Source organism: Penaeus monodon, chromosome 36 (assembly GCF_015228065.2).
Source record: "Penaeus monodon isolate SGIC_2016 chromosome 36, NSTDA_Pmon_1, whole genome shotgun sequence".
NCBI classification, from domain to species: Eukaryota; Metazoa; Arthropoda; class Malacostraca; order Decapoda; family Penaeidae; genus Penaeus; species Penaeus monodon.
Window position 1 is genome coordinate 15,645,445 of NC_051421.1, and position 12,500 is coordinate 15,657,944.

The 12,500-nt window shown below is 45.2% G+C and overlaps 1 protein-coding gene across 1 annotated transcript in view; it reads left to right on the forward strand.

Annotated features, from left to right (window-relative positions):
- The window catches only part of LOC119595786, a 91,220-nt gene that overhangs the window by 19,877 nt on the left and 58,843 nt on the right, over positions 1-12,500 (forward strand). Inside the window, exon 2 of the mRNA XM_037944950.1 lies at positions 3,680-4,338. Coding sequence (XP_037800878.1) covers positions 4,218-4,338 — 121 coding nt within the window. The 5' untranslated portion in view covers positions 3,680-4,217. The remainder of the gene's footprint in view (positions 1-3,679; positions 4,339-12,500) is intronic.

A 12,500-nucleotide genomic window follows, 5' to 3' on the forward strand; every position in this document is an offset into this window, starting at 1 on the left:
ACAAGCGAGAAAAAATGGGGTAAAGGGGAGGGAAGAGAGAAAGAGGAAGGGAGAGGGAGGCGAGTAAGAGGAAGAAGGGGAGACGAGAAGAGGAAGGGGAAGATGGAGAGTGAAAGGGGGAGGAGGAGGTGGTTGAGGAGACGAGAATGTGGAGGAAAGGGGGGGGGGGGGTTAGTAAACAGGGAGGGGGGAGGGGAAGGAAGAGGAGGAGGACAAGTGGAAGGAGGAAAAGTAATGGAGAAGGAAAAGGGATTGGAGAAAAAATGGCAGGGAGGTGGAGGGTACGGAAAAGGGAAAAAAAAGACGAAAAGAAGAAAGAAAAGACCTAAGACAGACGATAATGAAGAAGTGAATTATGAAGATTGCAAAGGCAAGGACAGGAGAAGGAAGAAAAGGGGAGAGGGAGAGGAAGAGGAGACGGAGAGGAAAGGAAAAGGAGACGGAAAGGAAGGGGAGAGGACACAGAAAGGAAGGAGTAGGAAGACGAAAGGAAAGTGGAGAGGAGGCGAAAGAGAAAGGGAAGGGAGACGGAAAGATTTGAAGGATAGAGGAGCCAGAGAGGAAAGAAAGGAAAAGAAGAGAAGAGGGAAGGGAAAAGAAGAGGGGGGGGGGGGTGTTCAAGCCAGGTGCACGACCTCAAAGAACAGGCAATTAACAGGAGTGCCTTATCTGCATCGCTAATCACGCGCGGCCGTTGCACTGCGCCCTTGCATGAATAACTGGGCGCGTTGATGCTATAACTCGTCGCGAAGATGCTCGATCAGAAATATGTATTCGTTCAATACAGACCGACCAACATACCGCATGTCTGTATATGTACATATACAGACCATAATAATAATGGTGATGATGATGATAATAATCATCATCATCATCATCATAATGATAATGATAATGATTATTACTATATAATAGTTATTATTACTATTCTTAATATTATTATTATTATCATTATCATTGTCATTATTATTATTATTATTGTTATTGTTATTATTACTATTATTACTATTATTATCATCATCATCATCATCATCATCATCATCATATTATTATTATTATTATTATTATTATTATTATTATTATTATTATCGTTGTTATTGTCGTTTTAGCTCTCTTTATCGTAATCACTATTATCATGAATCGCCATGTTTCTAAAAGATTTTTTCTCTCTCTTTCCAGATGGTCCTCCTTGCTTGAAGTTGCCGTTGTGTCGTTCTCGAACCTGTTCATCGAGATCCCCTCACCCTCGCCCCCCCTCTCCCTCTCTCTCCTTTCTCCCATCTCCATCTCTCCCTCTCTCTCCTTTCTCCCATCTCCATCTCTCCCCATCTCCCCCTTCTCTCTCCTTCTCTCCCCCTCTCTTTCTCCCTCTCTCTCCCTTTTCCTCCCCTTCTCACTCTTCTCCCCCCCTTCTCTCTCTCTCTCTGTCTCTCTTCTCTCTCTCTCTCTCTCTCTCTCTCTCTCTCTCTCTCTCTCTCTCTCTCTCTCTCTCTGTGTGTGTGTGTGTGTGTGGTGTGTGTGTGTGTGTGTTGTGTGTGTGTGTGTGTGTGTGTGTGTGTTTTGTGTGTGTGTGTGTGTGTGTGTGTGTGTGTGTGTGTGTGTGTGTGTGTGTGTGTGTGTGTGTGTGTGTGTGTGTGTGTATGTGTCTGTCTGTCTGTCTGTCTGTCTGTCTGTCTCCCTCCCTCCCTCCCTCCCTCTTCCTCTCCCTCTCTCCCTCTTCTCCCTCGTTTGCTCTCTTTCATTCCCTCACTTACTTCTCCCACAATCCTCTACCACCCTACTCCTCCCCTCTCATCTCCTTTTTTTCATTCTTTCCTTCTCCTTTTTACACCTCCCACTATCTTCCCCTCTCCCTCTCCCCCTCCCCCATCTAACTGTTCTTCTCTTCTCTCCTCCCCCCCCCCCCCTCTCTCTCCCCTCCTCTCCTCTCTCTCTCTCTCCCCTTCTCTCCCCCCTCCCTCTCCTCTCCCTTTCTCCTCTCCTCTTGCTCCTCTTCTCCGCTCTCCCCTACTTTCCTTTCCCCCCATTCGCCTCCTTTCCTTCCTTACCCCCTTTGATAACCCTTACTATCCCTCCCACCCATACCCCTCACCCCTTCATCCTCTTCTCACCTCTCCTCCCCCCCCCCCCTTGTACCCTCACATTCCTCTCCCCATTTCCTCTCCTCTCATCCCTCTCCTCCGCCCCTCCCCTCTCTCTCCTCTCCCCCTCTTCCCCCATCGCCTTTCCCCCATTTCCTCTCCTCTCTCTTCTCTTCTCCCCATCTCCTCTCCTCTTGTCTCCACTCCTCCTCTCCCCCCATTTCCTCTGCTCTCTCTCCTTTCCCCCTCTTCTCCCCCACTTCCTCTCCTCTCTCTCTCCTTCACCCTTTTGCATAACCCGCTTTCCTTATCTCCTCTCCGCCACTCTCCCCCTCCCCCCTATCCCCCACATCCTCTCCTCTACCCCCTCCACCCTTTCCCCCACCATCCTCTCCTATGCCCCCCACTCCCCCTCTCCCCTCTCCCCCCACTCCTCTTCCCTCTCCCCTTTCCCCCACCATCCTCTCCTCTACCGCCCCCTCTCCCCACCCTCTCTCCCCTCTCCCCTTTCCTCCACCATCCTCTCCTCTTTCCCTCTCCCCTCTTCCCCTCTCCCCTCTCCCCTCTCCCCCCACCCCTGTATCAGTCCAGCCTGTGTTGAGGCGAGTTCTTGATGGCGTCCAGTCAGCCTGTGTTCTTAGCTTTTACGGCTGTCGTAATTCTTGAGTACCCTTCATTAAATTATTTATTCATTTGCTTCTGTTGTTATATTTGTTATCTTTGTTGTTATCTCCGTTCTTCGTTTGTTTGTTTGTTCCCTAGTTCTAGTTATTAATGTTGTTGTAGTTGTTGCTGTTATTATTGTTGTTGTTATATTTTGTCATTCTTTATTATCATTATTGTAGTGATGATGATAATAATGATAACAGCGATGGTTATGATCAGAATGATAATGATAAGGATAATGGTAGTGATAATAATAATGAAGGTAATAATGATAATGATGATAAAGATGATTGTAATGATAATAATGGCAATAATGATATTGATAATAGTGGTATTAGTATTAACAATAATAACAGTAGTAGTAATAATATTAAGAATGATTATAATGATAATCGTGATGATGATAATAATGATGATAATAATAATGATAATTATAATGATAATTATAATAATAATTATAATAGTAAATATGATGATAATAGTAATAATAAAATCAATAATAATGATAATTATTGATGTTATTATTGATATTATTATTATTATTATTATTATTATTATTATTATTATTATAATTACTAATATCATTATTATTATAATTATTGTTATCATTGCCATTACTGTTTTTATTACCAGAGTAATTTAGTGCACTTATTATTGGCAGTCGTATTATCATCATCACGATAATTATTACTAATAGTATTACTACTACTGTCTCTTCCGTGACCTTGATCATTGCGATGTAAGTTATTTTTAAGAAACAAGTGAACAGCCAATATAAAAAAAGAAAATATGTTCGTGGAAAAAATGACGGTTGAAAAAAAATATTAAGGTCGTGTTTTTTTACTGGATAAGTGTTCGATATAGTGCGTTGCATTGTGCCTGTGGCTTAGTGACACTGCTTTATACTCCTTTTTTTTATTTTTATGTTGCAGTTTTATTTCCGAAACTCGCAGAAATAAAATCGTTTTGAGGAATATGTGTCTTTAATCGAGAGAAAAGGAGGATATTATCGTGTTCATGAATTGCCTATCATGAGGCTGATGGTGGTGAGGACAGAGCCGAGACGCAGACGAAGGACTGAGGGCGCGCACGATGTCCCCTGAGACGCGCCCACAGGAACAGCTGATCCTCCGGGAAACGAACAGACGCCCAGTGTCCTCCTCGAAGTCTCTCCTCCTCCAGTAATGGCGTCGGTCGCGCTCGAGCCTGCCGGGGAGAGGGTCATGTCGCCCCTGCCCCCCGCCACCATCGACGACGACCCCCCCGCCCCTTCGTGCCTCGCCCCCCTCCCCGACGACGAGGACGACGCGGCGGCGGCGGCGGCGGCGAGGGGCGGGCCAAGGGCGGCGCGAGCTCGACGCGCCGGACACGTGCGCGCTCACCTCCACCATCAGGGAGGTGGAGAAGCGGGCGCGGGCGGGGCTCGGCCACCTCTCCGACTTCGACAGCGACGTGGACCTCCTGAGCGTGATGAAGAAGAAGAAGGAGCCGCCGCCGCCGCCCGAGGACGAGATGTTCGACGGCGAGGAGTGCGAGAGCACCGAGGACGAGGAGTTCACCGTGCACTTCGCCCACACCGGCAGGAAGACGTGTGAGTAGCCTTGCCTCGCTCGGGTTAATGGTGTGTTTATGTAGGCTTATGTACGAGTGTATTTGTAAACATATGTTCGTATGTTGTTGTTTTTTATGTGTGTACATCCATATGCATACCGTATGTGTATGTATGCAGGGGCAGTGTACGTATGTTGTTTTTTAATGCTATATGTGATAATTTACACGATTCTCTGGGCAAAATTCAGAATATGCTCCAATGAACCTTCTACACCGATTGCTTATAATTAGATAGAGAAATAAATAGACAATGCGTTCAACAGACAAAAGCAAAATGAGGACATAAAAAAAAAAAAAAAAAAAAAAAAAAAAAAAAATATATATATATATATATATATATATATATATATATATATATATATATATATATATATATATATATATATATATATAAAAGGACGTGTTCCGAAAATAAATAAAGAAAGAAACAAATCCAAAGACAAGAACGACTCTCCTTCTCGAAGCGGAAATGAGCAAGGGATGAGGAGGAGGTCTCTCGCAGCCGCCTGACCCGAGTTGGAGGCGTCGGGTATCGGGTGTGATCGGTCGGGACGCGATCGGTGACGTGGTGTCTCCGTTGCGGTCGGTGTTCCTCGTTTTCTTTTGTAATTTTTTTTTTTTTTTTTGGCGTTGACAGCGGAATACGTCAACAGCGTAATCAGATATACTAGAAGTGTCACGAGGGGGTGAGAGGTCGTGAGACGGGAGGGAGGGGAGGGGAGCGGGGGAAGGGAGGGAGGGGGAGGGAGGGAAGGGAGAAGAAAGAAAGGAAAGATGGAGATGGAGAAGAGGGGGTGGTTGTTAGGAGGTTCAGAGGGAGGGGAAGAAGGGAGGGAAGATGGAGGAAGTGCTTTGTGATACGGAAATACATTAAATGACTTTCCTGCGTAGACGCTTCTCGGGTTTGGGCGCATGGAAGAGAGAGAGAGAGAGAGAGAGAGAGAGAGAGAGAGAGAGAGAGAGAGAGAGAGAGAGAGAGAGAGAGAGAGAGAGAGAGAGAGAGAGAGAGAGAGTGAGAATGAGAATAAGACCCGCCAGGCATCGTGAGGTTACGTACGTATCGGATTTTCTCGTTGGGTAACTGAAATCGCTAGATGTAATGATAGCTACGCTATTTTTAGGAACCGAAGCTTCCCTTTTTGGCCAAAGTCCGGATATTGATACAGCTTGTTAGAAAAAGAAGAAAGGAAAGACACAGACTTAGCTTTTTATTAGTCGGCGATTGTGATACTCGGGTCTCGGTCTCTCTGATCCACGCGCTTGTTTATCTACTTACTCATTCATCTGGTTTATGTCAACAACTTCGTAGTTCTGTTCAGTCATACCAGATTTCACAACTGATAGACTCATTCATTTGCGAAACTTTTAGCGTACTCTTCATATTACATACGAAAGTTTATCTCGAGAGCTAACGCGCATACGCTCGTATCCCAATAGAATAAAACCCAGAAAATCACAAAAATTAAAAGCAAAAAACAAAAAAGACGAGATAAAATGGAATAGAATAGCTTGATCTCCCTTAGTGTAAAATTGGGTCAGGGTGAAAGGGTATTCAGTGACTTTACCAAGTAAATATACAAAAATGCACTTACGCTCGTATCCCAGCAGCAGGGAAGCACACATAAACACAAATCAGTAGGAAAAGAAAATAGAAATAAAAGTAAGAACGAGTCAGGATGAATGACTATCCAGCACTCAGTCAGTGATGTTGTAGATAAGAAAAAAAAAAAAAAAAAAAAAAAAAAAAAAAAAAAAAAAAAAAAAAAAAAAAAAAAAAAAACGCACATACGATACACTCGTATCCCAACAACAAAATCACACACACAATAAAAATCAATAAACAAAAAATAATAATGTAATAAAAAATAATAAATTGAAAAGCTTGATCTTCCTTAATATACGAACGAGTCAAGATGAATGAATATCCAGTAACTTTTTCCAGCTGTTGGTATAAGTTACCGAAACCAGCGACGGCGAGGCCTGAACGTCCCGCCTTTTCCCGCCGTCCGCGTTTTAGCCGCAATGAAAGGGTTCGATTCGCGGGAAATGCATCTTTATAACGCGGTCTTTATGGATATTGTTATTACGTTGTTATTTTTTGTTTTCTATTTTATTTTTTGTTGTTGTTGTTGTTATTTAGTATTTTATTTTTATTCTTATTTTTTTATTTTTTTTTTTATTCATTGTGTTTTGTTGTTTTTTTATTATTATAATTTTTTTAATGATTTTTTATTATTTTATTTATTGTTTTTTATTTTTTATCTATTATTATTATTCTTTTTTTAATTATTATTTTTTTGTTATTGTTATTTATTGTTATTTAATTTTTTATTATTATTTCTTATCATTATTTTTTTATGGTAATGTATATAGTTTTTAGTAATATGATGTACGTGATTTTTTTTTTTTTTTTTAGGGTAGGTTGGTCTTTCATGATAAGGATTTTCGAAATGGTATTTTTTTTTTTACATTTTTAAATTGTATTTTGGTCTTAAATAACACGGATTCATGAGATTATTTATTTATTTGTGGGAATTTGGGTCTTTCATAATATTTATGATAATATTTTTTAAGGTTATTTTCTGTGGTTTCTTTTACAACTTTCATAACACGGTCTTTATGATGGTAATAATCCTGGTTATTTTTACTGCAGTTGGTCTTTCATAATGCGGTTTTTATAATAGTCTGGGTGTATCTCTTAACAATAATTAGATCTTAATAGCGGATTGACGTACCTTCCTGAAATGCCGTTATGATACGTATTAATACTTATTAGCAATGCAAGTAATTTAAATTTTTTAGATTACTTTTATTTATTTATTTTTTTTTACTAATGCGAATTTCATATTAATACTGCGACCTACCTGACTGCTTCTTTAACATCATTTGTACCACGCAGACCACTTCAACTCTCACTTGACACAATCGCAATGTAATTATAGTTTTAGTTAGCAGTTTGTTTTTTTGCATGGATTGTATCACCGCAAAAAATAGTGTTCGCAAGCCCCAGGGTACCAGGGTCATCGAGTGCCCGAGTTGAAAAAGAGAGAGGGAGAGGGAGAACGAGAACGAAGAACAGAACGAGCGAAGAGAGAGAAAATAGAGAGAAAAGAGAGAAAAAAGAGAGAGAAGAGAGAGAGAAAAGAGAGAAAAAAAAAGGGAGAAGCGGGATAGAAGGAAAGGAAGCAAACAGAAAAAAAATTTATTTTATTTGCTTTTGGATGGAAGGGTGGGAGGGAAGTTGAGGGGGAGAGGAAAGAGAGAAGAGAGAAGGGGGGGGAAGGGAGAGATAAGAGAGAGAGGGGAAGAGGGGAGAATGAGAGAGGGGGGAGAGGAGAGACGAGAGGAGAGGGGAGAGGAGAGACTGGAGAGAGGGGGGGAGGAGAGAGGGGAGGAGAGATGAGGAGAGGGAAGAGGGAAGGGGGGAGGAAGGAGAGAGAGGAGGAAAGAGGGAAAACGACCAGAAAAAAAAAGAGGGAAAAAAGTAACACGAAAAAGAGAAAGAAAGAAAAAGAAAGAGGGGAAGGGAAAAGGAAGAGGAGGGAAGCAAGAAAGAAGAGAAGGGGACTTTTGGGAAAGAGGGAAGGGGGGAGGGGGAGGGGGGATGGGTGAGGGGGAAGAAGGCCCGAGAGGACCTGTCGGGGGTGAGAGAAGAGGGAAAAGCGGAAAAAAGGGAAAGAGAAGGAAGGGGAGGGAGAGGGAGAGAGATAGAGACAGAGAGAGAAACAGAGACAGAGAGAAGGAAAGAGGGAGAGGGAGAGGGAGAGAGAGGAGGGAGGGGAAGGAGAGAGGAAAGAGGAGGGAGGGAAGGGGGAGAAGGGGGAGGAGAGAGGGAGGGGGGAGAGAGAGGGTGGGAGAGAAGAGAGGGGAAGGGAAGAGAGAGAGAGGGGGGGAGGGAGAGAGAGAGGGAGGGGAGGGAGACCGAGAGAGAAGGGAAAGGGGGGGAGGGAGAGGAAGGAGAAGGGAGGAGGGAGGGGGGGAAGAGAGAGAGGGAGGGAGAGAGAGAGGGGGAGGGAGAGAGAGAGAGGGAGGGAGAGAGAGAGGGAGGGAGAGAGAGAGAGGAGGAGAGAGAGGAGGAGGGAGAGAAGGAGGGAGAGGAAGGGAGGGGAGAGAAGAGAGGAGGGAGGGAGGGAGAGAGGGGGGGGGGAGAAGAGGAGGGGGAGAGAGAGAGAGGGAGGGAGAGAGAGAGAGGGAGGGAGGGGAGAGAGAGAGGAGGGAGGAGAGAGAGGGAGGGAGAGAGAGAGAGGGAGGAGAGAGGAGAGGGGAGAGAGAAGAGAGAGGGAGGAGGGGAAGAGAGGAGGGAAAAGAGAGATGGAGGGAGAGAGAGAGGGGAGGAGAAGAGGGGGAGGGAGAGAGAGGGAGGGAGGAGAGAGAGGGAGGGAGAGCGAGAGAGGGAGAGAGAGAGAGAGAGGAAAGAGAAGAGAGAGAGGGTAAAAAAGAGAGGGAGGAAGAGGAGAGAGAGAGGGAGGAGAGAGAGAGAAGACAGACAGACAAAGACAAGACAGACAGACAGACAGACAGACTGAGACAGACAGAGAGGAGAGGGGAGAGAGAGAGGGGAAGTGGACATGACAGACAGACAGACAGATAAAATCTACACTTTCTTCTCGTATTTCTACACACACAGAGTAAAAAGCGAACGGTGGGCGTGTTCTTGTCTCAGCACGCCCCTTTTTTCTTCTCAGAAAGATTAACTCGGGCTGAGGCGATGAAGTGAGAGTGAGTGAGTGAGTAAATGGATGAGTGAGTGAGAGAGTGTCTGGTGGTGTGTGTGTGTGTGTGGTGTGTGTGTGTGTGGTGTGTGTTGGTGTTGGTGTGTGGTTGGTTTTGTGTTGGGTGATGCGCGTGGTTTTTGTATCTGTGGTTGGGGGGGGGGTTGAATGATTTAGTGATTGAGTGGTAGTGATAATGTGAGTGAGGAGTGAGAGAATGGTGGAGGTTGAATGAGTGCGAGTGAGAGATTAACAATAAAAAAGTATTTTATAGTATATTTACAGCACAGGATAGAGATATACAATATTCAGAATAACGCGAAAATGTCACACAAAATAAAGAATGAGAAAAGGAAGAAGACTAAAAAACGGAATAATAGAAAATTAAAATAAAATAAAATAAAACAACAGCACAGAATAAAATGTTTGGGTCCCCCCCCCCCCTCTGTCTTCTCTCCTTTTCCCTCTCCCCCTTTCCTTTCCCCCCATCTTTCTTCCCCCTGCTCTTTCTCTCTCTTCCTCCTCCCCCCCACCCTCTCTCCCTCCCCCTTCTCCCCTTGCCCCCTTCCTCATCTCTATCTTCATCCCTTCCCTTTTATTCCTTCCCCTCTCTCTTCTCTTTCTCTCTCTTTCCTTTTCCCCCTTCTTTTCCTTCCCCGCACTCCCCTTCTCTCCCTCTCCCTCCCCCCCTCCCTCCTCCCCTCCTTCCCCTCCATCTCTCCTTCCCCCACCCCCCCCCTACCTTCATCTCTGTCTTCCCCTATCTCCCCCCCCCCTCCTCCCCGCCCTTCAGTCTCCCAGCGTAATGAACGAAAATGGCGATGACTGGTTAGTACAGCGTAACGGTAAACTGATTACCATAGCCTGTGGGGTTGAGAGGAAATAACTGAAGAAGACTTATTATCTTCCGACTCGCGCGGGCCTTTGACATCAACGGGCGATTCGGTCGGGGTGTCGGGTGATTGGGTCGTCGGGTTGTCGGGTCGTCGGGTGGTCGGGTTGTTGGGTTGTCGGGTGATTGGGTCGTCGGGTGATTGGGTCGTCGGGTGGTCGGGTTGTCGGGTGGTCGGGTTGTTGGGTCGTCAGGTGGTCGGGTTGTTGGGTCGTCGGGGTCGAGTTGTTGGGTGTTGGGATGGAAGAAGCCGAGGGGATAGAGGAGAGGTAAGGATCCAGGGTGGTGAGGAGGAGGAGGGGAGGGGGGAGGGAGAGAGGAGAGAAGGAAGAGAGGGAGGGAGGGAGGGGAGGGAGAAGGAGGAAGAGAAGGAGCGAGAGAAGGAGCGAGGAGGAGGAGGAGGGGAGAAGAAGAGAGAAGAGGAGGAAGGAGGGAGGAAGAGGAGGAAGGAGAGAGGAAGGAGAGAGGAAGGAGAGAGGAAGGAGAGAGGGAAGGAGAAGGGAAGGAGAGAGGGAGGAGAGAGAGAGAGAGAGACGAGAGAGAGAGAGAGAGAGAGAGAGAGAGAGAGAGAGAGAGAGAGAGAGAGAGAGAGAGAGAGAGAGTATGTGTGTCTTAGCGAGTGAGTGTCTATGTCAGCATCTATGCCACTCCACATATTTATAAACATTAAAAAAAAATTCTTCCGGTTTGCTTTCAAATGCCAATTCAAATAATTACCCATAGTTAAAAGGATCTCTTTTCGTGCGTAACAGGCGTCTAGTTTTGGGTGATTGCGGTTAGTTGCATAATTATCCACTCAGTTTAAGGCAATTATTATGGGCCGTGGGAGGGTCTGGATAATTGAAAAATCCAATTAATTGCAAAATGGAGTTAATGACAGGGCTATTCAAAAAGGTTCGGGAAAGAGAGCCTGATTATAGTCTCAAACAACCCCCCCCTCTCCCTTCCCCTCCCCAAATAAACAAAAACTAAAAACGAAAAAAGAATTTGTATAGAAAACGGGAAATAAAATGACTTAGTATTGTTCACCAAAACCCGCAGTATTGGCGCTGAGTACTCACCAAAAATCTGCAATATTGACTCGGTATTCAACAAAACCTGCAGTATTGCCTAAGTTTTCACTAAAACCCAAGTATTCACCAAAACCCGCAGTATTGACTTCCAAATATTCACCAAAACCCGCAGCCTTGACGCTAAGTAGTCACCAAAACCCGCAGTACTGACTCAAAATATTCACCAAAACCCGCAGCATTAACTCTATATATTCACCAAAACCCGCTCTCGTCCTCTCCCGATGCGTCGACAGTAGGGTGAGTATAGCATGAGCGAAGGTGAGGGCTTGGAGTGTCATAGAAGTTGGGTGGATTTCCGTGGGCGGGCGAAATAGGAGGCGTGGCACCTGGGCCGAGCAGGTGGCTCTCTGTCGGTCTAGAAGCGGGTGGGGAATGGCCTATGTTTTAGGAGGTGCGGCTGGACATTAAAGAGAGGAGAGGAAGGAGAAAGAGAGGAGGGTGTTAAAGGAGAAAGGGAAGACAGGGGAGAGTGAGAGAAGGATAAGAGGAAGGGGAGATGTAGTAAAAGAAAAAAAGGAAAAGCAATAAAAGAGGAAGGAGGTGCGGTGGGAAATAAGGCGGGGCAGGAGAGGAAGGAGAAACGGAAGACGGGGGGAGAAGTAGTAAAAGAAGGAGGAGAAAGAGGGGGAACTGAAGAAAGAGGAGAAGGAAAACTAAAAAGAAGAAAATAAAAAGGAAAAGAAAAGAAAAATAGAATAAGAAAAAAGAAAAGAAGTAGAAACAAAAAAAAAGCAAAATCAATAAAGAGAAAATGCCCGAGTGAATTCCAGACGCGCTAAAACGGAGGAGATTTACTGCCCACCGAACCCGATGCTGAGAAGCGACTCTGGTTTTCACTGTTCGCCAGCGTCTGTTCTTCACGGCACTGTCAAGAGGGCACGAGGGAGAAAGAGAGAGAGAAAGGCAGAAAGGAAGAAGAGATCGCTTACACTCCACGCTAAGGGAACAGCGGGTGGGCGGGTGGGCAAGGCACCTCGGGGCTGGGTAGGGAGAGTTTGAACGGGTGGGCGGGTGGGCAGAGACCGTCTTTCGGGCCGGGTAGCGAGGGCGGTGGGCGAGCGCCGAGTGTAGGTCAGCTGCCAGCCAACCTCTCTGACCTGGATACTGTACAGGTTGTCTGGTTAAAACACGTGTTCGGCAGGTGTTGTTAGACTCCCGGGGAAAAAAATCAGGTCCAGCAAGTGACAGGTTTTGAGTGCTGAGCGACACGAAAGCCGGTTTATTTCCCCCCTCTCATTGTCATAAGTTTGATTTTTATTTTGTCATTTATGTATACTTGATTATTTGGAGGATTTTCTCTGCTTGTTGTGTGCTTGATTCTTGTTTATTTTTTATTTTATTCTTGTGCTTGTTTATGTAGGATTTGGGATTCTGCGACGATCGAGTCTCAGTATGTATCTGCTAGTTTATACTTAGGAATCGGTTCTTACAGCCAGGACGGGACGACAGTCATGCAAAATATTGA